This window comes from Micropterus salmoides, unplaced genomic scaffold, assembly GCF_014851395.1.
Source record: "Micropterus salmoides isolate LMB-PRFRI ecotype aquatic unplaced genomic scaffold, ASM1485139v1 Ms_hic_scaffold_9, whole genome shotgun sequence".
Lineage (NCBI taxonomy): Eukaryota > Metazoa > Chordata > Actinopteri > Centrarchiformes > Centrarchidae > Micropterus > Micropterus salmoides.
Genome location: NW_024044681.1, coordinates 15,644,659 through 15,672,059, shown reverse-complemented (window position 1 = coordinate 15,672,059; position 27,401 = coordinate 15,644,659). Strand labels below are relative to the sequence as shown.

Here is a 27,401-nt window from a genome sequence, read left to right as displayed (position 1 = left end):
TGAACTTTTCTTTGCCATAAATAAATGAGATTAGAATAAACTTTGTTGGATTTTCTGAAAATCTGCAAGCATCCTTTGATTGCATTTTTACTCACTGCAGAGTACATAAATGTTTATAAGTTAGGATGGGAACACCATTGTACATCTATAGTTATGATCCTTCTTAGTTGGGGCCCCATGCAGTTACCTACTTTGCCTAAGTCCACACCAGTCATATGTTTCTTTTCTGTCTCAAATCTTGCTGTTTATATGTTGTGCTGTATTATATTTATAACGCACTAAACCAGTGTTAAGATCCAAGTTAGCTAAAGAATACATTTTCTGTTCAAGGAGGAAAGAACACATCGTCATACAAAGCATCAACAACAATACAAATGCAACAATTGTTAAAATTGTAGCAGCTAAATACACTTGGAGGTGGAAGGAAAAATCTTTATAAAATGCTGCAAAGGAATAGGAGTGAACACACAGAGTGTGTTTGTCAGGGACATAAGGGACGTGAGATTTTTTTTTTTTTTTACCCAGGGTCACTTTGCCTCGAGGTGATGCTTGTATTTTTATTTTTTTATTTTTCCAGGCTCACACTCTACTTAAGCTCTGAACCAATTTAACACAGACCGTGGAATGTAGAGAGAAGCTTGACAGAGTCACTCAAATCTCTGTCTGCACCATATTGGGAGCATAGAGAGAAATGAGGGCGAAAGATAGAGGAGAGAAAAGTAGTCTATAAGGGGGGAGTGAAAGGGCGGTGCAGGGGGAAAGAAATAGATCTGCATGAAGACAGAGGGAGAGCAATTTGTTTCCAACTTGTATAAGAGGGAAGTGTACTAGCAGAAGTTGCCTGGAAAACAGTGAATGCATAACTTAATTATTTTCTAAATGCTGCTGTGGTAAGAGACAATAATAACCTCACTTGTTAGTACTTGGATCCCGTCTTTGACAAAACCATGATATGTAAAGTTTTCAAAGTTGGGTCCAGAGGCGCTGTCAGCCATATGTATGCTCCTTTTATGCAGCTATTAAAACTGATGAAAGAATTGCAAAATGAAGTGGATGGGCCAAATGAATTCGTTTGTCACTTTCTAATTTCTCAGTTGTGTAAAGGCGTTTGCCAACAGCTTTTAAAACATGATGTTGTGTACGGTAATAAAAGCAGACCATGTAGATGAAGAGCTCTTAAAATTGTGCAGTACCACCTGTTAACTCGGCAACGACAAGACAGAACGCCAACATGGCTTCCCCCAAACAAAGTTACCATCAGGGATCTGTTAATTACAGAGAGGAAGAGGGGGGATGAGTGTGTGTGTGTGTGTGTGTGAGTGTGTGTGAGAGAGAGAGAATGAGTGAGTGAGAGAGTGTGAGTGTGTGTGAGAGAGAGAGAATGAGTGAGTGAGAGAGAGGAATAAAAAAATTGAATTCCAAATGGCACTGCAATTTCAATGTAATACACTCACATCTCACATTTCAATTGTCAATAAAGCTGTTTGTGCCAAGCTGGGCAACATGCACAAAGAGCAAAAGCCCCGCAACTGATCCAAGGGGCCCATTGTGGTGCTGCTGAGTACCGCTCACTGCTGAAAAGGCAAAGTGATAGGCTATGCCAGAGTTGTGACAAGCATGTCAAAATCTCTTAGCCATGAATAAACATTTTCTTTCAGAAGAGATTAATTTGTTTTTCTCATGACAGAAGTGGTGTGCCTTCATTCCTCAGTGTTTGTGTGCGTGCGCATGCAGACCAAGAAAGGATGATTAGGCAGTCTATGTTTGAGAGGTGAAGGGAAAAAAAAAAAGAACAAAAAGCAGAGTGTGTAGTAAGAGAAGAAAGCGACTGGGATGTCAATAAGGATCAGGACAAAACAAACCGGAAGCTTCCGCTATTTCAATTATACGATACATTAAAGATGCAGCTTATAAAATCTGAAATACCTTTAAAAAATGTGTTCGTGAATCGAAATGAAACTCCTTTACAAATACTCTCATCATAGAAACTCCCAAATTTTGCATTTTAAAGCCGCTGTATTTGTAAGAAAAGAGACAAATAGAGCTTTGTGTTTCCTTCATTGCTCTGCTAGAGATTACTAACCAACTGCAGTAATAAGTAATTTGGCTATGTTTGTTTATCAAAACAATGCATAGGATGCAAGATAACATTTGAGTCTGTTTTCTTTTGTCATTTAGGTTCATTCTTATTGTTCTGTGAGGAAGCAAAGCAATTAAAATGACACAAACATGTCACTCATCTGTGATAACTATTTTCCATTTGAAGATTAACTGAGCAGGAGAAACATGGTTCAAATTGATTTGAACCTCAACAGTGAGGTTGACCTCATTTGCAATGTCGTCGAGTTACATACAAGTTTAAAATAACTTGGACAAACACAGATCAGAATAAAGACAAATCTGTTGAAATAGTTTAAAGCAAGGAGGTTTGTTGTTCATGTTTTTAAACTTTTCATAGCTTTGAAGATTATTGTTTTTTTAGCGTGTTGAAGATCTTTTCAACCTGTGGTCATTTGCTTGTGGTGGAGGAAAAGAAAAGCAGCACTTGAATATAAGGGGTATAAAAGTGCAAGGTGAATTGCTGATTCACAGTCAGTCAGAATGCTCTTTCTCACAGAGACCGAGGTCCGACTAGAGCCAAAAATGACACATCTGCAAACACCACAGGACATGTTCAGCTATAGATGCTCAATGACAGCCAACTGCCGGCAGTGTCAGGGCCTTTAAAGCTGCACTTTTCGGAAATCTGGACAAGATTTGACTAGGTTTCACCATTTTTTTTTTTACCTCCAGGTAAAATCTTGATGTCAACATTGTGAGAAATCTTCCCCACAAGAAACTTAAGTGCAAAATACAAACTGTGTCTTACCATCAGGGAGTAAACACAGTTCAGAGAAGGACTGACCTAAATATTTTACCTCTTGCTTTCATTTAATGCTGTTAACAAGTGAAGTGCCTTTACTAATTTGTTTTCACAATGTACTAAAAAATTCCTCTACAGCACTATAGTGAGATAAATCCAGCACATAAATGAAGAACTTTTATATGATACAATTGATTTTTTTTTTGTTTTTGTTTAACCCAATTAGCAATCTATTTTTTACTTTATAAAACCAAAGCAGTACCCTACAATACTAATGACTAGTCTATCCTGGTACTATCTTCTGAAAATCCTCATTTTAATGAAATACCACACAAGGTGTAGCCTGCTCAGCTTACAGGCTATTGGCATGGCTGATGGGGAATAAACATTATTTTGGTGCAGTATCCTTGACGATGTTCCACAACAGCGGGGGGACATCAGTGGCCAAAGAGAGCTTCCGATTTTGATAAGGGAGACTGATGTTTATGAGGCAGGGGACTAGAGCCGGAACAGGGGACATCTTTATCTGGGACAGGGCATCCATTTTATACAGCAAATACTTCCACTATAATGAATCTGTGGGGAGGAGATCAACTTAATGAGTTAAGACCCACGTGACCATTGAGGAGAGAAAAATGAGGAGAAAGGTGTTGGGGGGGGCACACATAAAAAGAAAGATGGGGATAGATGGGCTGCTCGTTAATAAGCCAACCAGTAACAAATAAAGGCCTGTCAGGGGAGGCCTGGAGGGTGTCAGGTGTGCGTTTGGGTGTGTGTGTGTGTGTACGAACGTTACACACCTGATGGCCCTGCCCGACTGTAGTCCTTATTAACCTAACAGGGAGTTGGACAGCAACTTCTGATCCAGTTGTGCATTATGTGACTCGGACACCTTTACACGCCTGCTGAAACTGTTCAGTTAAATTGTGAGCATTTATAAAATGTGTCATTTGTGATGTAGCACTGAATGGTGTCGCTTAATAGGGTGCAGCAGAATGAATGAGGGTAATTTTACATGAATTGAAGAGTCTGTACAACTCAATCAGATCATGCTTCAATCTCACACGTGAACAAATATCATCATTTATTTTACACCAAAAATATAAAAGTTGAACAAAAGGCACCCTGGAGAGTTTGGCCTTCTGTGAACCACTGACCTGTCAGTCTTTGACTTTCAACTCAAAAGAATCTCCATTTCATGTACAGTAAACATTCAGTATCATTGAGTTATATTTAGTGTTATTTTCTTAAAACAAGTATTTTTAGTACAAATGAACTGGTTTCAAGAATCCCTGCACCCGAATGAAAGAAAGTTTTCATATTGTATAAATACCACCAGACACCTCCATTTCATTTTCATAAATAGAAAAACAGTTTTGTAACAGTGTGTATTTTATAGCTGATCAAATATTACAGTTAAGAATACTTCAGTTTTGAAACCATACAACAAAAGTTTAGCATATTTTAATATTTTAAACTCCATGAAGTGTTGGTACAGAAGACGGCGTGAAACAAAAAAAGCTCATAAAGATCCTGCAAGCACCCACACACGGTGTATTTTTCACTTTAAAAAGTATCTTGCTGTGAGCCTATCCAGCCTTTGTGTACACAACTGAAGCTGCAGAATCAGAGCTCACGCCAAAGTTGACCCTCCTTATGAGAGCTGTGTGTTTGTGTGACCGAGATAATGGCCTCAGTAACGGGAGGGGGCAGGGGGTTAGCGAGCAATAACATCACGGCGGAGGCAGAGCGATGCCACAGGCTGCAGAGTGTGTGAAGAGAGAAAAATGAGGGGGGCAGCTATGATGGCTAATGCAATAACCACAGCTGCCACCGAACAAGGTGGGACGATAAAGAGTAATCAGAATGGTTGAAGCGACTCTTAAAGTGAGAGACACAGCAAGCATTGGATGGATTACTAAAAGGAAAGGATAGAAAGAGGAATAAAGAACAACATTCATTTTCATTCATTCATTTTTTGGTTCCCAAGAACACCAATGATTACTAAAAAAAAATCTATCAATCAGGATCCTTACAAAGATCCTCATATACTGGTTGGTTATTTAAACAGGCTGCAATTTATATTTTTATTATCGATCAACCTGTCAATTATTTTAAAGACAAAACGAATCATTTTGTCTATAAAAAGTAAAATAAAATTTAGCAAATCACATTCAAGAAGCTAGAACGCAGAATGTTTTTTACAACGCTTTACAGTTTATCAAAAAAGTCAACTATTAACTAACCGTTGCAGTGCCAAAATCATCAATATACTTGCTTTAATGCAATAAATTCCAACCTCGGAAAACCTTCTGAACAGTGGACAGCAACACAACCCCCGTCTGATCTGGGAGTCAACAGCATCACGACCAAGTATCACCACTTGCCCCTAATGAAGTGGTCGAAGCAGGATACATTAAAGAGCTCCCTGCCGAGTGCCCTACGTGACCCAGTGGAAACAGATGTCTCTTTGGTCTGCCTTTGCTGGAGCTTTCTACTCATGAGAAAGATGAAAGCGATTAATCACCTGTGTTAATTTGTTTTCAAATGAGGGATGGGGTTGTAATCAAAGCAAAGCTGCGGTTGAAAAGTCTTTTGCTTAGGAAGGTTCCTAACTGAGTGATGTGAACCGGAAGTATTTCAGGGGCAGACATGATAAGAGCTGGTCAAATTCTCTAAAAGCTAAAAAGAAGCCTCAAAGCTTCCTTTCATATCTCCTTTAGCATAGGGTACACTAAATAAAAGATAAGATAAAGCCGTCCCACAATTGCTTTCGGCAGCAGCATTTAAAGCAACGCATGTTCTCAAACTCAAACAATAAAATCCATTGACCACATTTTACAAAATCGTTGCAATACAGACGCACATAATGATACTTGAATGAGACACTCATAATGTCTTTCTTTCTTTTGGTTTGTTTTCTTTTGGCTTTACTGTAATCTGATGCTGTTTCAACACAATTTTATGTTTTGGATTGCTGAAATATGCTATAAAGTGTTCCACAATAAAAAAAGAACAAAAAGAAATCACCGACCATGACTGATAAAGGAAATCGATCACTATGTAAGTTACCACTGGCTATTAAGCTTCTTCTCTCTTATGCCATAACTTGCTCATATGCATAGGCCTGCCTTGAACTGTCAACAATGACTGAGACCCATGCGCACTATGTTACTAGTTTTGTAATATGATCAGTGAGGATAATGTTGCAGCGTGTAGGCTCATGTTATGTATTTCCATCCTTCAGCAATGTTACTTCAGTCACAGATGCTGACACCCTCGCTTTAATAAAGGCAATGATCAAGCTGGATAACCTCTAGAGTAGGCGTTTCCCACACATTGATTTATTTGTGGCAGCCTGCCACATTATCAATGCTGACCGACGCATATTGATTTCTGATTATTAGCCTGTTTTTTTTTTTTTTACAATTTAAAATGGGTAAAATCGTATTTGATTACAGCTGCGAGCTGCGAGTGTATTCGCTCAGCACCTCCTCTCGCTGAGTCGCTCACTCTCTCTCTCGCCACAGTTACGCTGTCATTCTGTGGGAAACACTGTGTTTACATACAATAATTGGGATTCATGTTGATAAATAGCCTATGTTTGGGCAGGAGGGTGATTGTGAGCAAGCATTCTCAGTGTCAATATCCTTTCCATTATTTGGTGACTGGTACCCTATGGGCCTTTTTGCCATCTTGATTATGAAGTAATATTCTACCGTGTTGTCCACTTTTAGATGGCCTGTATTAAAACAACACGGGACGCAGTGTCAAAGATGCGCTTTTTGTAGTCCATCTTCAAAACATTGTAGTTTCATCAAGGCAGGCCACGTCAGTAACATTCGCCGTCACATAATTAGGCCCCTTAGAAAAGAGCAGTCAGAGCAGTCAGATTCTCTTAGACCCGCTGCCGTCTTTTCCTAAGTCCTTATGAATTCTCCTTCACATCTTTCCTTGACCTCATGACGTTTCCCATCGAGGTCAAGGAAAGGTGATTAGTAAAGGAGATTTTTTTTGACTTGACCGCGGCCCTAGAATCAGAAGAAGCCCAAATACTCACCATAGGAGAAGGTAGAGAAAACATCTGTACTTGTGATGCTAATTTCATGAATTAACGCTGTGATTGGTTGTGACCTTCCATAACTTGCTCGTTAATCAACTGTCTACATAATACAAAGGCTGCAAGGTGTTTGTATTTTAGATGTATTTTACTCTACTCAGTTTCAGTTTGTATTAGACTATTAGAAAAGCAAACCTCAGCCTTTTGTGTCTCAGTCAAGACACCAAAGACGCAGCAGCTCATCCACTACCACCTTCACACTCCTTTGTGCTTACGATGTTTCAAAAAAAATAAAAATAAAAACGATAAAGAAAAGCCCAATGCTGCCAAGAAGTCAATCTTATTTTAACAAATCAGCTCATACTATCACTGGTTTCAACTGGTTTCTGTTGTCAAATAATCTCCTTTGTCATGATAATTCAGAAATACAAATAGGGTAAAAATATGATAGAGACGTATATTATTATGCATGGTTGAGTCTGAAAAGTCAAGGGGTGGCACTGTCTCTCTATTAAAAAAGGTATTATCCTTTTTATGGCATCCATTATTTGGTGAGGGGGTGTCATTTTTCACATGGTGAAAAAAACAAAACAGACATCCTCAAGGAAAACCCATTTTATGACTTTTGGCAATTGCAATCTAAATGGGTTATTAGGTCTGAGTGCAGCTGGTACATCAGTCTTTTTTATTAACAATGTGCCTCTTCTGAAGCCATTCGGGGTCAAGTAACTTTTTACTTTGAAGCGGTTTATCAATTTGCCATTCTTGAGAAGATGCGGTGACTTTCACTCGTGTGTGTTAGGCATTTGTAGTTTGTGCCATTTCTTAAGCAGAGTCTTTGTAAAGTGGACAGTTAAAGCTAGCTCAGAGTAATCTTAAAAGTGCTGCAATGAAAACAGAATTCAGCTTATTGAAATGGTACAATAATGAAAACAGCTTTATCCTGTCTACCACTATTGTGTCCCTTTTACCACTGTGTAATAACTAACTATATACTTGTGTATATGCCATTTTATAAGCGTTTCTTCTTCTTCCATTGTTATTCTAATGTTATTCTATTATGAGGCTCTCATTGGTAAATCAATATGGATTAAAGTACCAGCTAAACGGACTGTGTGTAAATACAATGAAGCCAGTGACAGGGCAGAAGAAAGAGTCCTATCCCGAGGTTTTCAGTCATCCTTTTCACCCAACATGCAATCACCTCTCCTGCCTGTCAAAAACCAGAAATCCATTTCAAAACACTTAAGAGTACAGCAGTTCTATCAGGTCAGACAGAGGCTACAGCCCTGCTTCAAGCTGCATCAAAGAGAATATCTGCATAACCACAGATAGTCGAGCGGTAAATTCTTTTGCCTCTGCGACTATGTTTGCCTCAACAGGTCCACAGCAGTTTCAACTAATAAACCTAGTCCTTTGTTTCTCCCCACTGCCTGAGGACAGAGTAAAATGAAAATGTAATTAAAAATATAAAACTAAAGCAGCCCTGCTCTCTCCTTGAAAAAAGGTCAACTTTTTCTATAAAGTTTGTAAAAACATCTGACGTTACATGCTACATACAGTTTATACAAAAAACAAAAGCTTAAATAATAACAAGAATAAGAAAAAAACATGCACAACACAACAGAAGTCGCCTAACACAGCCTGACCAGATCTTCTAAGCTAAGTTTTATCTTCACAAGTTTAATCTGGACAGCATGCAGATGATATTTCAAGAGAGAAGAAGAGTAAAATGTGAATGATGGATGTTAATCTGCAGCCTTGGGGCAGCAACAGCATGATGTCCAAAGTCAGATGTCCAAAGTGACCTGATGGTGGAACAGTGACAGAGGAGGTTGTGATTATGTGCCGAGCCCATTCAAAGCTTTATGAATAAACAAAACCTTGGATCAACTCTGTAAGTGGGAGCCAGTGAAGAGAGGTCAGCACAATAGAAATGTGGGTTCTCTTCCTTCTGCCAAAGTGGAGAGTTTTGGACTGGCTGTACACAGTTAATCACAATAATCCAGATATGCTGAGATGAAAGCCGGCATAAGCACTTGCCAAATTTGGGACTGTGACATAGACAACAGCCCTGAGCTGAAGGAAATTGGCTTTCACAGCAAAGTGTTTACGTTTATCAAATTTGAAAGCGAAATTGCCCAAAAGATTTTTGTCATGTGACTTAATGCATAGCTGTAGGGACCTGAGACATCCATTTTCATCGGTGAGGGTCTTTGTTCTCAGACTGAGACCTTTTTTTTTGGCCATCTACCCTTTAATAAGCTTTCGGCTCTCAAAATTGGGACCCAAAAACGTATAATTAAAACAAACAACAACATAAAACTAAAGAAAGAAAGAATCAATGTGTCCAAAACGAGTGAGGGAAATGTGGTCTAATTTACTCTTTCCTCAATTTGTTTCAAAGAAATCCGACTGCGTGGGAACAGCCATACGCCACTCAGTGAGTAACACACGTTTGTCTATAAATAACGTTGAGGGATCTTTTTATGTTGACTTATTTGATAATTATACATCTAAGTATTGGAGTACCTTCTAAGTGAAGTACTCACACACACTACATTCATAGGGCAATGAGGAAAAGGTATCAGGGTGGCTCATTCTGCAGCAGCCGATACCAATGTTTGGATGCGTTTCACAGGCTTCAAATTGGGATGTCGTTATTTTCAAGAGTTTTGAGTGAGTCAGGCAAACAAAGTGGAATAAGGCCACCTCTTAAATTCCTCTACCGTTTGTACAAAAAAGCAGCAATTGTGAATAATGACTCTAGCACTGTACTGTGAGACATTTCCAATGAGGTCTTTGTACGTCAGGTGCAATAATTACTTCCCAATTACACAGACACACATATACATATGATTCACGTGACATCTGACTGATTTCCAAAATTTTCCATCTCCTGCTGGTTTGCATTCAGACATCTCCAGTTTAAGCCTAATGTGCCGATTGAACATCCCTAATGTGGATTAGCTATGCATGGTGGTGTCTGCCAGGAATCCTTCCCTCCCTAATGTGATATGACTGAAAGCGCTGCCATGTGTATGTGTGAGTTTGCACTGTGTTGACATAAAACCATACACTCTAAATAACTACACCCTTACTTTCTATTTTAACATCCACACCCTGAGGGATTAAAAATTACTAGTCTGACCTGGAAAACAACATTTAAAGAAGAGGGGATGCCATAAGGCACACAAATGACTGCCAACCACTCCCAGCCACAAGTAAAATCAAAACCCATTTAAAATAACGTTTGCGAACACTTAAAAATAGTTGAAGTCCTACCTAGCCATGTTACCTTCAAACTGATGTTATGATGAATTGACTGGGCTGTATGTTGGATAATAATGCAGACCATTCATGCCGAGTGCGCACTTTTCCTAATGAGTGAAGATTCTAATAATTTTACTACAGAGAACTGGTGATCTACAGGACCCTTGTGCAAACATACTGATCTAGTAGAGGAAGTAGAGGGAAGGAGTCTCTCAGAAGTTAAATGAGTATGTGGACATACTATATGACTTTTTATGTACAAATGTCTCCATGAGAAGTGACTCAGATCTGGTTCCAGACAGATTCTTAGATGAAAGTGCAGCCTATTAGTGACATCTGAAGGCTGTTCTGACATTATTTACTTTCTCAATGAAAACTCAACGTTACAATTTCACAATTAGATTGATCATTAAAACTCTAAAATCAACTTTAAGGTGCCACAGTAAATTACTTAGATGCCACTGTTTGTGTGTAGAACCAAATGCCAAGTAAGTATGGTGTCTTGAATTGAAAGAAGCGTGATAAATAATAATGTCCCTTTGAATTGAATTGATGCAGAACACACACACAGGAGAATACAGCATTTGATAAAAAATGCTTACTGTCTGAGTGCCAATGTCAGTGCTTAGCTACCGTTTCCCAGAAAAACTTGACCCTGAGCCACAGCCTACAGAGCAAAACTACAAATGGCTTCATTCTTTCAGCTCGATTGAAATATGTGGCTGACAAGAACCAGCATGATTTCCACAGTGATTGATTCTCGTGACAAGAGCTTGACAGGTGGCAACGTGTTACAAAACAATTTCTTTGTTTATCTGTACAACTCTATTTCTGTTTAAATGTTTCAACATCAAACTGAAGTCGAAGCCCCACTGCAGCCTTCAAATTGCTCAAAAGTATGCCTCACAGGTATCAGAACATCATTTGAGGGCAATTTTCACTCACAAAGAAACTCAAAAGTGTTAACCTGTACTATAAGCAGTGATGAGACAGACATCCAGGACAAACAGTCCCTGTGCAGCATCGCTGTGTTGTTGTGGTTTAGCAGCGGTTGCACTGCAAAAAAAACTTTAACAACCTAAATGATGTCTACTAAGTGCTTTTTCTCAAGGGAGGTTAAACAAGAAAACTTCCCCAGGATCATGTAATTATTTCACTTGAAATCAGTTAATCTCAAATTAAATACTTTTCTTAAATCACAGTTTGCACTTTTTTCATGAAACAGCTAGTTATTAGTATATAATTAGTATTATAATAATTAAATAATTAATTAATATGAATTCATGTTTTTGCAACTACTTGGATTAAAATGTATTTAATACAAAATTAAAGATGCTCTATGCAACATTTCAATGTCAATCAATCTCTCCCACATTAATGTTGAGACAACAGCAGACCCACCGTAACATCACGAATTTTGCATTTTCAGTGGGAGCTTTGGCAAGAAATTTTACTTGCCGGAAACATAAAGAGGCCATTGTTCTTCAAACAGAACTAGAATGCATTGCCGTCAGAGGTTTACAGCAACAGATGTGGAATAAATATAAGACAAACTGCAAAAAAACATTTGCCTCCTAAAAGAAATAAGATTTCAAACACACCTCATACAATGTCAGGGAAGGTTAATACCAATATCCAAGACTAATCACATTGTGGGCATGACATACAGAATTCCTCTGTGTCATTTATTAATCCTAATTATACATTAAGTATCCCAGTTAATTGGACTTTTAAACACGGTGCTGTGGATACTTTGAAATAGCTCATTGAACTTAATCTTTTTACAGTGTGTAGCAGCCCTCTGCACTGTCAGTGTATCAGTGTAACAGTAAAGTGGTACCTTTGAAGAAGCAGTCCTTGCTGTGCACCACGTAGATCCGTCTCCTCTCCAGGCAGGCGGTGCGGTACACCTCACAGTGGTTCTCGTAAAACCTGCCGTCTGAGCCACACACTGGGACAAAGGAGGGCCGGCATTTTTCCTGGCAAACACACTCAGCACGGCCGGTTTCTGCCATCAGCACACACTGTCGACCCCGTCCACAGTAGGTCCTCCGACAGGGACCTCCGTCTGGGTCAGAAAGGGCTTGAAGAGACAGAGACAAGGCTTTATTTATGAAAGGAGCAATAGTAAATAAGAAAGTTCATAAACTATTTTAAGAGAGAACGCTGTATACCACTGCATCCTTGCTGATTCATATTCAGCGCGCATATTATATATATATATATATATATATATATATATATATATATATATATATATATATATATATATATATATATATATATACACACACACACACATACATACATACACACACATACATACATACACACACACACACGATAAATATCAATTAAAACACAGCAACAAGATGAATTACACAGTATGCACCAGAAACAGGAAAAGCATAAACTCAAGCACCTCAAACACCTCCTGTACTGATCGCAGTTATAAGTAAGCGCTAATAAGTAGAAAACCTTTTTAAAATGCAACCTAACTCCCTACAAATTAACACCTCTTAGCATTCATTTGCACATAAATGTGTACATCTGTATACAGACACACAAAGACATGAATACTTTCACACATTATGCTTTACCTCCTCTAGCCCTCGTAACACACACACACACACACACACACACACACGGTTAACAACCACTGCTTGTGGCAGCCCTAAACACACACACACACACACACACACACACACAAATGCACACGCCAGCATCCCCATCATCACCACTCACTGCCTAGGACAGCTCACCACTTCCCCCGATTTAATCTCTTTGCACTTAAAGCAAGTCAAAAAGCTGCTGATCCAGCCAGACGCTCCACCTTGGATTGATCTTTCCCGACTCCATGAGCTTGACCAGGACCCCCCCCCTCTTGTTGTGATCTAATGGTTGGATTAATAGGTACATATGCCTTGAGGTTATCACAGTAAAAAAACAAAACAAAAAAAAACATGCTCATAAAAAATGTACACGCAGGGCATTTGGGCTTCTCAAGCCCATCTAGCAAATGTCAGTGGTAGGCCTTCCTTGAGTTTACACATCATTCATATGATCTTGAGAAAGCTCAATCAGTATTACCACACATGAATTACTCCTACACAGGCTCCTACAGAGTTTGAATTAATTGATAGAGGAGCAACTCCAGAGTTTATTAGACTAAAAATAGCTGTGTATTTTTACATGGAAATAAATACATTTACAAACGCAAATACATTTATAAAAATAATATTATACTTGATGACTATTTGAGAGTCAATTTGCTCTATATTCAGTTCTCTCCTTTTGTGGCTATAGGAACAGCATTGCACCCATTAGAGTTCTCACCCTTCTGAACCCCTGAACTCCCACACAATACTGTCCATGCTGTCAGAGAATATAAAAACGTGTCACAGGCCTGTGGTTGGGTGTTTATCTTTCAGTTATAGCACTTCTTTTCAAATTTCAAGCATTCTGTCTCTTTTTTTATTACCTTTGATGTTAACAAGCTCTGTTATTTTCCATGGAAACCAGGGCAAATATAAAAGGAGGTGACTGTTGGCTGCAACAAAGAAAAAAAAATCTAAAGTTGCTGCTCATAACAATTACATTTCAGTTATGGGACTGTGGCCACTGTGTTGATGCTGCTGTTGGTTAAGATGCTGAGAAGAGGTCAATATTATTATCCCTCTGTGGAATAAGGCTAAAAACCGTACTGGGTTCACTTAAAAGAGTTCAGTCTGGGCTTTTATAATCAAACTGCCGAAAACAGAAATTGAATTTTCCCGGAGTGTAATCATATCTCAGCTCTTAGCATATTCAATAATAGAGGTAATGCACTGTTGTCGGAGGACAAAAGTCCCTTAATTACATAAAGGCGATTCCAGGGCCGACGTACAGAGGTACACACAAGCAAACAAACACACACACAAAAAAACATTAATACACTAGCACCCTCCTACTCACTTTGAAGTGTCAGTGTGCAGGCAGGCATACACTCATGTGTTCAGTAACTGTCTGACACACAAGATCTGTGCTTGCAAACACAGGCACACTGTCAAATACAGTCAACATCATCACAACTGTGAGTCAGATGAACAAGCAATGTGAAGACGAAGCATTTTTCGATAGTTACATTTATACATTAAATGTTTACTCAACTGATACATTAAATAACTGATAGATTAGTCAGTGTGAAAATAATCAATAGCTCAGAGAAAAAAAAAACAAAAAAACAGGAACAGGCCACAGGTATGTGTTGTCTAACCTGACTTGGTTGCATCGACTACTTCTTAATCATAATTAAGTATTAGGAATCTGCTTGAGGTAGCTGTGGAGTTGGGGGTGTGCCAGGTAACTACCCCAGGGGGAGTGTGGGGGGAGAGGAAGGAGGAGGAGTAAGACAGACTCAATTCCTTTTTATCCAGTTTACTAATTGTTCTGTGTGTCTCGGCAAAACACGTGTGGGAAATGCAAAATAGCCCGGCTCCCTTGCGACCTTGCTGTTCATGTCAAGGTCGTGGACGATTACAAGATCGTTTGTATTCTCCAAGCGTGGGAGATTAAACGCTTAGCAAAAACCGTCCAGCCGCAGCTACCCACCGGTGGATGTACTTCCTTCTTCCTCCTCCTCCTCCTGTTTTCTTCCTCCCTGCCTCCCTTCACTCCATCACCCCTCTTGCCCTTTCCCATTTTGCTCAGAGAATAGAGTACATGAACAGCAGCCACTCAAACAACAGAAACAATACCACACAAAAGTTACATCTACAATACACAAGCTGTCTGACATTTAGCTAGTCCTAAGGCTTGTGCTCATCCTCGCTGTAAGTCCTTTGTTTCACGTTCTCTTGGACCATGTTGGATGCAATTGTTGCTTGCTTAAGAGGCTAAAAGTGTCGTTTGATAATCCTCCCTGTCTAAGCTGCAGGCACAGTGCTTATAAATGGCTCTTACAAGTTCAAACACTCTGCGGTGCCAAGCCAATGCCAAGCTGACCATCCAGATTCAAGCCTCGCATCCTGTCACTCTAGTTCTCTCTCTTTTATTCTTTTGTTGGGTCCTCTGTCTTTTTTTTTTTCACTATTTTGCTAATCTCTCTCTGTCTCTTTGTCAACTCCCGTCTGGTGCTGAGCTCTGCTGGGCTTCAGGGAAATTGAGACTGGACATTGTCCACTATAATCACAGATTTCCAGGACATGTTTTGCAAGGAACATTGTTGATTGATAATTGAATGGGAACAAGCGGGATTTGTACCAAGTGTTAAGACCATTGTGCCTTATCTTTTTGACATTTCGACAGACAAGGATAATTTCATTTCCTTTAATGCAGGCCTAAGTAGATGAGAGCATAACTGGAGGCACAACACGACCGCCTTTTCATTCGTCAGGAGAAGCTACAATCTTGTTAGTCTCAGCCTTGTTGTATCGTTGCTGTATCAAGCCATTGGTAATTTTAATCCAGAGCGAGGCATTAGATCTGTATGCACACAGTCACATATGCATTATACAGCACGCTCGCATAAAGAACACATCATACACCCAGGCAGAAAAAAAGAGATACATCACTTCACTCTGGAAGCAAAGCACTTGTGTCTAAACCCCTCGCTCTATTAAGCAACTAAAATATGCCTCAATATATTTATACCTGAGGCTAGTATCTCAAACTCTTTAAATCTGTTTAACATTTAAAAGGCAATCATAACAAACTATTTATTTTGTATTTAATCCAGCTCCGCAGAGGGAGCGACTTTGTTGTTTTTAAGACATTCTCCTCAGAGAGACAGAGGGACACTACAGAGCTTCTTACTAATTAGACTGGAAGAACATTTGCCCTGCTGATGTGGGACTCACTGCCTGCAGCACTACCCTGTTAAAACCGCCCCTGATCTATGGAAACACAGAAGCTGCAGTCACACACCCTTCTGGATATCAGTGTGTGACATTTACAGAAACAGAGAGTGGACATTTCTTGCCAGCAGACAGCTTTTGTTAGATGGTGTTCAGCCCCAAGAGCGCACCTGTGTCATCATTTCATTTCATTTGTGTGCATATAGTTGAGTAACATATATGTGCATGCATATTGCGCGTGTGTGAAATACTTGATGTATATGTTTTGCAGTCCAAGAAAAGCTCTGTCACATCTGCTGATCGTACAGCTCATTCCATTTGCTCTGAAGCAGCTGTAGATAATTAAATTCAGAGACGTGCCGTCAAACACTGTCTCCCCTGTGCCGGGCAGTAGGACAAAGCGCTTCTGACATGCAAGCTGAGCTGGAATATCAATGGACAACAGCAGCCCTTGGTGCTAGGTGAGATATGCTGTGGTATACACACAGATAAGAACAAACTGTCCATTTTGCTGCACTGTACCCAAAACGATGTTACTCCATTGAGGAAACAAACTGGAATACAAATAACTCAAGATAGAATGTACTGCAGAGTTTCATTTTAAGTTCCCTAGATATGGGAAACAAATGTTTTGCCCTCTCTTTTTTATGTTTTTGAAAATATAAGTGTCTTTTCTTCTTTCAGTTGAAAATCACCAATGTTTGATTTAAATTAGTGCTGGGCAACGATTAACATTTTTTATCGCGATTAATCGCACTGTTACGTGTAAAATTTAATAATGAATTCTAAAGTAGTGTATTGTGCAATTTTTATTTAAATGTACTGCTATATATACACAAAAGTGTAATAACATGTGGTTTGCAAATACTTAAAACAACTAAGGTGCTTTTTACCAGCAGTATTCCCTTTACACAGTAGCAATAACATATTTCTTATAAATCTCAACTTAAACACAAACGTAATCAAATATTAAACCAAAGCTATTTGCCACTGCCAGGGCATTACCTTTTATCTAGCTTGTTAAAACAAGTTACCATCAGAGTCCAATTTTCTTTTTTTTTTTTTTTTTCTGAACAGGTATCAGCATCAGGTATCTTTTATCAGGGAGCAGCAGAAACAGTCTGTTCAGTAGGGTTGGGACGATGTTTACAAAACTACATTGAAACATCAGGATGGACGATGGCATGGGGGGTGGTGGTGTAGCGGGGATTGGTGCGTGAGTTCACTCGCACAGACTTCACTCGGTTAAAAACTTGAAATGATGTTACCAGTTGCATGGATATTTTACAAGCACAGACCAGGTAACGTAAAGCGACACTGAACACAGGGTGCAGATGTTGCTTTTGGCTGTTTGAGTTGTTTGATAGGCATTAACAAGCAAGCGGCTCACCTGCTGCCGTGATAACGGATCGCAGGTGGAAAAATATGGAAAAAAGATGACCCACCCACCCACTGCTTGTTTGAGTGGGTGATTTGCAGGCTGATCAACATCCCGCCCCTCCTGTGACCTATGGTTTGACTGTATCTGTATTCAGAGCCAGTGAGCAAGGGACTTTCAAACTAATAAAATAAAAACTGTGTTAACGTGCAATGAAATAATTGTCTGCGTTAATTAATTAATGCCCAGCCCTAATTTAAATAAATTGTACAAAGAAATAGAAATTGACAATTAATTTGCAAGATATCTGACCCCAAACTCTGTTGGCCGAGAATTAATCTATTTGCTAATATGATCTGAAAGAAACTGTCACACTCTCCCTCTCTGCCATGCGGTGTTTTGCACTTTTGTGTTTAGTTAGCGTTATTTTGGTCTGTTGGGTTTTGGGGGTCTGTCTTGTCTTTCCTCTAGTGTTCGGTAACCCTTGTCATGTCTGTTACCCCAGTGATCCCTCTGCATGTCTGTCTCTGTTTTCCCCTGCTCTCTCTCTCTCTCTCTCCCTGCCTGTGCCTCGTTAGCCTCATGTCTTCACCTGTGTTGCTCCCGCCCTGCTCGTTAGTCCCTGTGTGTATATACCTGGTGTTTCTGTCTTGTCTTTGTCGGGTCATTGTTTATTGTCACACAGTGTTGCAGTTTGTTCTCGTGTCTCCAGCCTTACTCACCGTGTCTCCCTGTTACCCTGCTCAGTTTTGGATTCTGGTTTTCACCCTTTTGGATTTCTGTTGGACAGCCTTTGTTTTTGGACTCAGTCAATCAGCCACTCTGTAAGTGTGCTCGCCTTTTGTTATATTAAAACCCTTCACTGAACTGCACCTGCTAGCCTTCGTGTCCTGCGTTTGGGTCCTCCAACCTGCTCAACCCTGCCTTCACCACAAAACCGTGACAGAAACCATCATCAACGACTGATATTCACCTGCCAAAATTAACTACAGCTTGTGGTGGCAGCAGGCTAAGCAGGGTATTCCACACATCCCTCTCCCCAGCAACACTTTTCAGGTCTTCCTGGGGAATCCCAAGGCGTCCCCATGCCAGATATGATGCGTAATCCCTCCAGCGGGCGGGTGTGCCCAGGAGACCTCCAAAGGAGGAGGCATCCTTCTCAGATAGTCATCTTTATCAGATGCCTGAACCACCTCAACTGACTCCTTTTGATGCAAAGAAGCAGCAATTCTACTCTGAGCTCCCTCCAAATGTCAAAGCGCCACCACCTTCAACTCATTTCGGCCACTTGTGCCCGCGATCTTGTTCTTTCAATCACTATCCGTGACTATAGGTGAGGGCTGAAACATAGATCGACTGGTAAATCGAAGGCTTTGCTTTCCGGCTCAGCTCCCTCTTCACCACAACGGTCATGTACAATGCCTGCATTAGTGCAGACGCCGCACCAAACCACTGTCCAGCTCACACTCCATATTGCTGTCACTGAACAGGATCCCGAGATTCTTAAACTCCTTCGCTTGGGGCAATATCTCACTCCCAACCCAGAGGGAGCAATCCACCACTTTCTGGCAGAGAACCATGACTTCAGACTTGGAAAGCAGGAAAATAACTACAGAGACTATGCAAAGTGTATTGGCTTTTGTGGTTCAACACATTTTTATTAAGTACTCACATTCCCTTATTATGGAACAGGAAACAAACATGAAGAATAGTGGAGCCCAGTAACACTACAAAAATCACACGTAGCCTAACATTATTTCAGTCAAAATACAAAGATTGTTGTCTTGACTGTCAGAATACAACCAGACAAGAAGTAGACTGTGATTAAAGTGACTACATTAGTGAACCCCTAAACTCCTGTTAATGTTCATGTTACTCTACCGATTGTAAAGATTAAATGAGTAATATAACACTAAATTCACTTTTTTGAGGTGAAAAGTTGATCAAGTGATCGCGGAGGTAATGAAAAGGGGGATATGAGAGAGACATGAATGCCTGTGAAAAAAAGGGCGATCCATCTAGTTATTAAGATATTTCAGTCTGGACCGAAGTGGTGGAGTAACAGACTGGAGACCAAGTAAACCTGATTTTAAAGAGCCTGTCTCTTCTCAACTTACTCTGGACACTAGAGACAACTATAGCAACACCACTACATGAAGTAACTTGAGAAGATAATTACATTTAATATAACCTTCATACTAGAGCCATTTTTCTCCATTAAGTTCTGCAAATTACCTATTACCTCCATGACCTCTTTCTTAATGGCAGGTAATCCAGTAGCTTGGTGTTAACTGCATTTGATTGAATGGATGGATACTGAAGACATAAGAGTCAGCCAACTCGTGCAATGGTTTTAGTGATATGTGAATTCAGAAAATGTATCGTTAATGACTGGCATCTTAAGCCTGCACAGACAGACACACACCACATACACAATAACGAAACTAGAATCAGAACCTAATAGGTAGAGGCTGAAATTGTGACCAGTCCACTGGAAGATTACGATCTGCACATTTTTCTGATGTAGTGTAGTTCTGTAGTTGTTATAAGGGGACTTACAATGCATTTACACTTCTGTTCAATGTGGTCACAATGCATCCCAGAGCACCTCTGGAGGTGGTTATTGCAGCTGTTACTTTCAATAGTTCTGTGTCGAAGACTCGATTTTGCTAATTTAGGCAGACGTTTCACTGTTTTGATCAACAACGATGTAGTCGAGAGCACAAAGAACTGAATGTCTCTCCAACGCGCCTGACACTATAGGCAGAGTTAGGGACCGTCCTAAATGTGCTAAAAAACCGATCTTCACCAACAAACAACTTGACCATACACATCCTGCCATATTGGTTTCGAGGCTGATGGTAACACTAAAAGAATGAAGTCATAGCTGATTACCGTAAAACTTCATAGCGAAGTCGCAAATAGCCACCAACCCCATTTACTGGCCTGGTGTGGGAACACATTTTGACAAATAAACGCAGGTCTCGATTAAACGCCTGGTTTGGTTTTTATTGAAATTCTTTGGATGTAAGTGAAGAATATTTCTTAAGGGGCTTTGTTGATGTAACAGGGAAAGGTAAGATAGGTCTATCTTAGAGTAATTTAGCTGACCCCATAAGTGTTTTCTGACCTTCTAGCTCTAGGTATCATCATATGTAACTGTCCTTGTCAGGGAGACAACAATTGACTGATTAGTTAGAGACAGTAGCCCATGCGTCAGGCTAGCAGATATCAGTGTTCTCTGGGAATCTTACAAGGTTGAGTCCCACAAGAATGTTTACAAAGAACTCAATGGCTCCACAGATTACAGTACAACTCACGGGTAGTGAGAGATTCCAGTATGATGAAGCATTGGAGTCTAAACATCAGACAGAAACATAAAAGGAACCCAAAGATGTTCTCCTTCAGATTTGGTGTTGGAATTTGACATGTTCACATGTTGTATGGTGGCACTGTATCTCCTCGGCTAGGCTCCATAAACCATGCTATGTTAAGTCTTCATCAGTCTCCGAAACTTCTTCACACCTGAACCTGGCTCACAATATTTCTTCAACAATAAAACTGGAGTCGCCCGCTTTAGCTGGTTCTAAGCTGCTTAGATCGTTAATAGGCTACAAATATTAATGTTTAAACATATGATCAATATGTCAGGACATGCTACACATTGTTAGATCGGTTAGATCAGTGGTTCTCAACCTTTTTTGGGCCAGCACCCCCCTATCCATTATCCAGGTCCCTTACCGCCCCCATCAAAAAAAAGATGTTGGTGTTTTATTGGTGTTAAAAAAAACACATTAATTACTTCCCAGGTAACAAAAAAGCCATATGAAAAGTAATTATATTTACTAATAAGTGAATGTTCCTACTTTGTGCAGCTGTGTTCATGAGGGAGAGAGCGAGAGGGACGGGTGAACGAGAGAGAGAGGGACAAGCAAGAGAATGTGCTGGGCAAATACGCGCTGCCTGCAGCTCTGCAATCAAATACGATTTTTATACGATTTCCGACGGTAGAATATCCCTCTTGTAAATGTGTAACCACTGCAATAACAAGATGTTCATGGTGTATTATAATAATAAACACTTTTCCACTGTAAAACCAAGAAAAAGAGCATCAGTTTTCCACAGTTTACACAGTACATGCCATGTGGGTAAAACTTTACAGATGATACTCTGATTTCCCTTTCCCATGAAGGCAGCACGAAACTGCACCACAAGTAAGCTGACGGAAAAAACAATACACCTTCTCGTCCAGGCGCAGTGGACTAAACTGGCAGGTTTTAATGTTGCAGACCAGAGTTTTTTTGCAAGTAGTTTAAAGTTTAAACTGGTATTGTTGTGAGGGGTAAACTCACCTTAGTTTCCGACTAACAAACACCCCCCTTTCCAAAATATTGCTTCCAGCGCCCCCCATCGTCCTCGGAACGCCTCCGTTGAGAAACACTAGGTTAGATTCTCCACAATTCAATCGTTCAGTTCATTTAACGGAAACATCGAGCCCCAAAGTCTAATTCATGTAGCCCAAATTTACCGGTGTAACCGGCATGGTACAAGAGCTGCGGGAAAAGTGCCGACTCCAGTAACCTTTGAAGCCTCGTTAAGTCCGAATGTGTCTGTTCCTTGATTATTATTCCTTTAGTCTGTAAGGGTCCACCGAACAAAAGAATCAAAACAGCTTTTCATAAAAATTAGTCCAAGTTATGAATACTGTCATGTAAAGTCCATTGCTCTCTGTGTGCTAACTTCTACCACACTTTTCTCATCCCTGCAACGTGTTATTTTAGTTACGTTACTGCCTACAAAATAAAAGTGCATAAGCTGTCTTTCAGAGCTAGATCAAATGAATTATGTGTATTTAATATTATTTGATAATTTTTATACAATTAATATCCATTTAGCAAAAAAAAAAGCCCGGGCTATTAATCAAAGTTTTACGGTAAGTGTACTTATCGAGTCCCTTATTAACACATCTTGACTTCCTCTCATTTCTTGGTGTTTCTCTTGGCCCCCTCCCTGAGGACTGAGATAAAGATAAAGGATTAATAGAGATGAAAGACAGCAAAAATAAACCACATACACACAAATGAGTGACCAGCAATTCCATGGACAAAATGAAGAGAGAGCAGAGAGAGAGGCTGAATCTGCCTCTACAGAGCAGGAATATTCGGTCTGTGCCTCAGACCAAATGTCACTGGGCTCATCTGGCTGGTTCAACTGATAGACCTGTATTGATCTCTGTCTCTATCTGCAGCCGCTCCAATGACAGGCTCAGCTCTCTTCAAAGAGCAACCTGAGAGCTGAGCTACTGCTGCTGCTGTTACTGCTACCTGCAGCAACGCAAGATTCCCTACATACCAGATAGTTGGGGATTTCTTTAGGGGTTTATGGGTAATTTATTGTTTGTGATTGGCAAGAGGCTAGGTCACAGACCAGGGCAGGCTCAGAGGATAAAACCTGATAATACACTGCATATTGCTTTTTTGAAATCTATCTGATTCGCTGAACCAGGTTTGATACCTCCATACTCAGCACATTTAAGGGGTGGGAATCTCTGGGCACCTCACGATTCGATTACAATTCAGAGGGCTGAGATGCAATTATAAAACAATTATTGATGCATCTTGATGCATAATTTTTTTTTCTATACAGGCTCTCTGGATAATTACTAAGCAATTCATTTGCACATTAAAAAAGAAAAATCTCCTAATTTTCTTAAAAGGACTAGTTCGGATCCCTACTTTACTTCATTAACCTCAGCTCTATGGTCCCCACAATCATTTCTTTAACAACCAGTTGTCTGATTCCTCTGAAAACTGAAATATAATTATCAGGATAATAAAACAAGAAATTCCCCGAGCACAGGAACAACAATCAGGTGCTGTTAGATAGCACGATGAGGCTATGAAAAGTCAAAAACAAACTACCACACACTGAAGTGCTAGTACTAGTAAACTAGTGGAGAAAGATATTGATGCAGCTGTTAAATCAACTAATAGGTTCAAGAGTCACAACATTGGTCTAATTGAAAGAAAGGCCCTGAGCGAACTGCAGGATAATTCTAAGATTTTTATAAAATCAGCTGATAAAAGGAGGAGCTGTAGTGATACAAAATACAAAAGATTATGTGTCTGAGGCTTTGAGACAACTAAGTAATACCACTTTCTATAGACTGTTGCAGCAAAACCCTGTTGAGAAATATATAAGAGAAAGGGATAACATTTTGAATGATACGGTAGATAAAAGGTGGATTACTAGGAATTTGCAGTATGACTTCTTGAAGATTGAATATCCTCACTCCAGTTTTCCATTTATTGCCCAAGATACATAAAAGTTTAGAAAATCCTCCTGGCCAGCTCATTGTGGCCAGCAGGAATTCTTTATCTGAACCCTTAGGTCAATTTGTTGACTATTTTGTTAAAGATATTGTTAAGACACTGCCTTCATATGTGGCTGACACTAGAGATGTCTAGAAGCTATGAACCTTTATGTTGAGGCTCAAAAAGTTACACTCCCAGTGGAATTATTTCACTCACTAAGTTAATAAGTTTGATAACAAATACTACTTGCAATCTCAAGGTACAAGCATGGGTTCACCATTTGCTTCTGCTTCTGCTAATTAGTTCATTGGCTTATGGGAAAATAGACATATCTTTTAATAATAACCCCTTTGCAAACAACATTTTTCTTTAAAACATATTAATGATTCTAATGGGGTTTAAAGGTTCTGACGATGAACTGATTTAGTGAATACATCAATAATAGAAAAGAAACTGACAGAAATACTAGTTGCCAACCTAACCATGTGATTAGTAATATACCTTATGGTCAGTCTGTGAGATTAATATGTAGCGAAGAACAGGATTGTCATATAAAAGGCTAAAGAAATGTCTGGACAGTTTAGAGGACGGGGATGTGATCAAGCACTTATTGACATTAATGATTGTGTGACATTTAAGTAGTGTGGTTATTCATTCCGCAGCAGTGGTGTGCCGAATTTAGGGGGAACACTGGTCTCTCTGCTATGTGTTGCATTTCCGTGAGTTCCGCCTTTTGCGTTCCATCAACATTATCAATTAACATTTAAACAAATAGATTTTTTGACATTTGTTAATCGAGTCAGAATCTTCCACGTCCGCATCGCAATGCATCTAAGAATCGATTTTTTCTCCCACCCCTAGCATATACTACTGTGACGATGAAACCTTGTAACAGGAAGTCATCCTCCTCAGCCCCTCACTCCAACTTGTCTTTTAACACTTTTTCATGTTGGATCTCTCTAAAATTCAAGGCTGTTTTCTTTATTATCAGCTTGTTGACATTTTGTAACTAAGCTTTTCATCTGGCAACTGAAGGGACAGGTGTGCCGCTGTGATGACTCCTGCTGACCATAACCTACGTGCCATTTTATACAAATATTCATTCATTTATCTTTAGTCTTTTTCAGGGTTGATATGGGGGCTGGAGCCAAGAACCAAGAATCCAATAAGTTGTTGAGCAGAATGTACAAAAAAAGTGCACTTTAAAAAGTGTAAACTACAAAACTACCACAGATAGATCAATCATATTCATCAAATATAAGTAAAGAGTGTGTATGCAAGAAAACAGCTAATTTTGATGTTGAAATGACGCAACATGTTTTCTCTGGGCAACTTGGAGTGCGACTGCCCACAGGGTATGAAAATGAGAGCAGAAAATAAAGGCAAAGTCAAATCGAGGAAGGGATAAAGAGCTAGTGAACCATCTGGGAGTACAAAGCTTTGACAGCACTGTGAGACCACAGTGAGCTTAAATTCACACTAGGCAGCCATCAGTCACATGGTCACATTGGTTATGGTATGACAGGTATCTGTTTCTCACCCTATGTGATGGCCACCCCAGGGGACTGAAAATGATTTGGGAAGGTGGCAGGTGGCTTCCTCTTGTGAAATAATGAAATTCTGAGGCAGGCTCTGGGCTTTCCCCAATAATTAAGTATGAAGAAAAGCTGGAAATAATCATTGTTCGGTATACGAGCCTGACAAACTGGGTGAGCTCAACTCAGGGGTGCTCGCAAGTCTGGTAAATGAGCATTTGCAATTATTTTAATCCTAACACTGTAAGCCACAAGGGATTGTGTGTGTGTGTGTGTGTGTGTGTGTGTGTGTGTGTGTGTTTGTTTGTTTTTTCTTCAGGTGGATGGAGTTAAGTGTTACTACTACAATTCTACAGATTGTGTAATGTATGTTCTACCATTTTAAGTGACAAAATTGAACTGGAATAACTAACTAATAACTACAATTAAGCTCATTTTACTTACATTGTTAAACACACTATTTATTTTGTTCCACTGACAGATTTTCCTTGTTTTAATGACAAAAGTTAATTGGATTCAGAACTTAATTAAATGACATGCTAATAGTATGTAAGAAGATGATTTTGCATCCCTATTTATAGATCACAACATCCAACTGTAATCTACACTCGTACTGAATACAAACTAACCTGAGTGTCATGCTTTGTTCATGAAAACTGACAATTATGGTAGATGCACACCATCTGCTCCGACTCCAGAGGGATCTAACTTCTAGAGTGTACTTTGCTGTTTCTTACCTGATTTTTGTAGGTGTGTACTACATGTAGTGTGTACATGTTTACATGTGCCTGTAGTAGAAATGTACACTTGAAAAAGGCACACACCTGATCTTCCCTGATCTTTAAGATTCAGGGAAGCTAGTTCACACCGTCTGCAATATAGGGCTTGAGCATCAGTCCGTTCAGTCGCTTCACTCATATTTTCACATTAATGCCAGCACGGCCAAGGATGAAATGATGAAGCTCTCAAATGTATTTTTCTGCAGTAGGTTTGAGAAAGCATGTGAGTGTGGGGAAAATAATCTTAAAAAAATCCCTTCACATCTCAAGAGCCCGTAGTGTACAAATGGAAAGTGTTGAAGAAAAACAAAATCCTTGTCCTATACATGAGTCTTTGAGCCATATGATCTCTGTTATCATTGCTTAAAATAAAAAATTTGTGTGCGCGTGCGCGTGCGTGCGTGAAGGAAAATGAGTGATAAATACTTTGTGCTCCAGTCTCTGTAGAGATGTTTCTCCCTTATTAAAAATAAATACAGTTTTTCCATAGCTGTAAAGCCCTCCCTTGTTATGGTCCCACTACACTCTATCCCTGTTTATTATCAACAACATCTTAATCCCTTCAATCCATCTTCAGCCTCGTCTTGCTCTCACCTCTTGCTATTTATCTCTCCATTTATACATCTCTCTACAGTAGATACTGTATTTCTGCTGACACCACACCTGCACCTCCATCCGTGCAGGGCTCCAGGAGAACAGAGACCAGGTGCCCCCGATGGCCTTGCTCCCACAGCCAAGATGACTAATAGCCCCCGCAGGGCGCAGGGGCGCAGAGGTGAGGCGCAAAGGTGAGAGAGAGAAGATCAAGAGGCTACCTCGACACACACGGCTTGTAAAAGCTTCCTCTGTTGTGGTGGCCTTTGGCTGCTTAATGCTCAATTCACATAGATATAGTGTTGTGAATTAAATCCTTTGTGTCAATTTAGAGGGGCAAAATATTACTGGCCACAACAATATTCTTATGAAACAGAACTGAATCATCAGATAAAGAAAAATGATTATCTTTACTCAGTGTCAAAAAAAAAAAAGACTGCAGCGCAGTACATGGTTCTGTTGTGTAGTGAAGATGTAATTATTGGGTTTATAATTGTCTGATTATATATTCTTTATTTTACCCTGGCTTTCCACTACAAATGGGACACACAAAGTTGCAGAGCACTTATAAATAGTAAAAATACTAATACAGTGCTTTGTTTAATGGATAAGGCTGGTGTTATTCTGTGTTTACAGTAAATAATCTCAACGATAAGACCAAAGCCAACAGTGTCTTTTACAACCTGCCTACTCTGTCTGTGGCACTTACCTCCTACTGGAGACGATTAAAAACAGGTCACAAATATACAGCAGTATCTGCAATTTCCTCAA

The 27,401-nt window shown here is 39.7% G+C and overlaps 1 protein-coding gene across 2 annotated transcripts in view; it reads right to left on the bottom strand.

Moving 5' to 3' along the window:
* Positions 1–27,401, bottom strand: part of fstl4 (follistatin-like 4) — a 274,958-nt gene that overhangs the window by 143,044 nt on the left and 104,513 nt on the right. Inside the window, exon 4 of one of the 2 annotated variants that reach the window (XM_038708937.1) lies at positions 12,037–12,279. In XM_038708937.1, coding sequence (XP_038564865.1) covers positions 12,037–12,279 — 243 coding nt within the window. Of the gene's footprint in view, positions 1–12,036; positions 12,280–27,401 lie in introns of those variants that run through there. The other variant, XM_038708936.1, reaches the window with a different exon arrangement.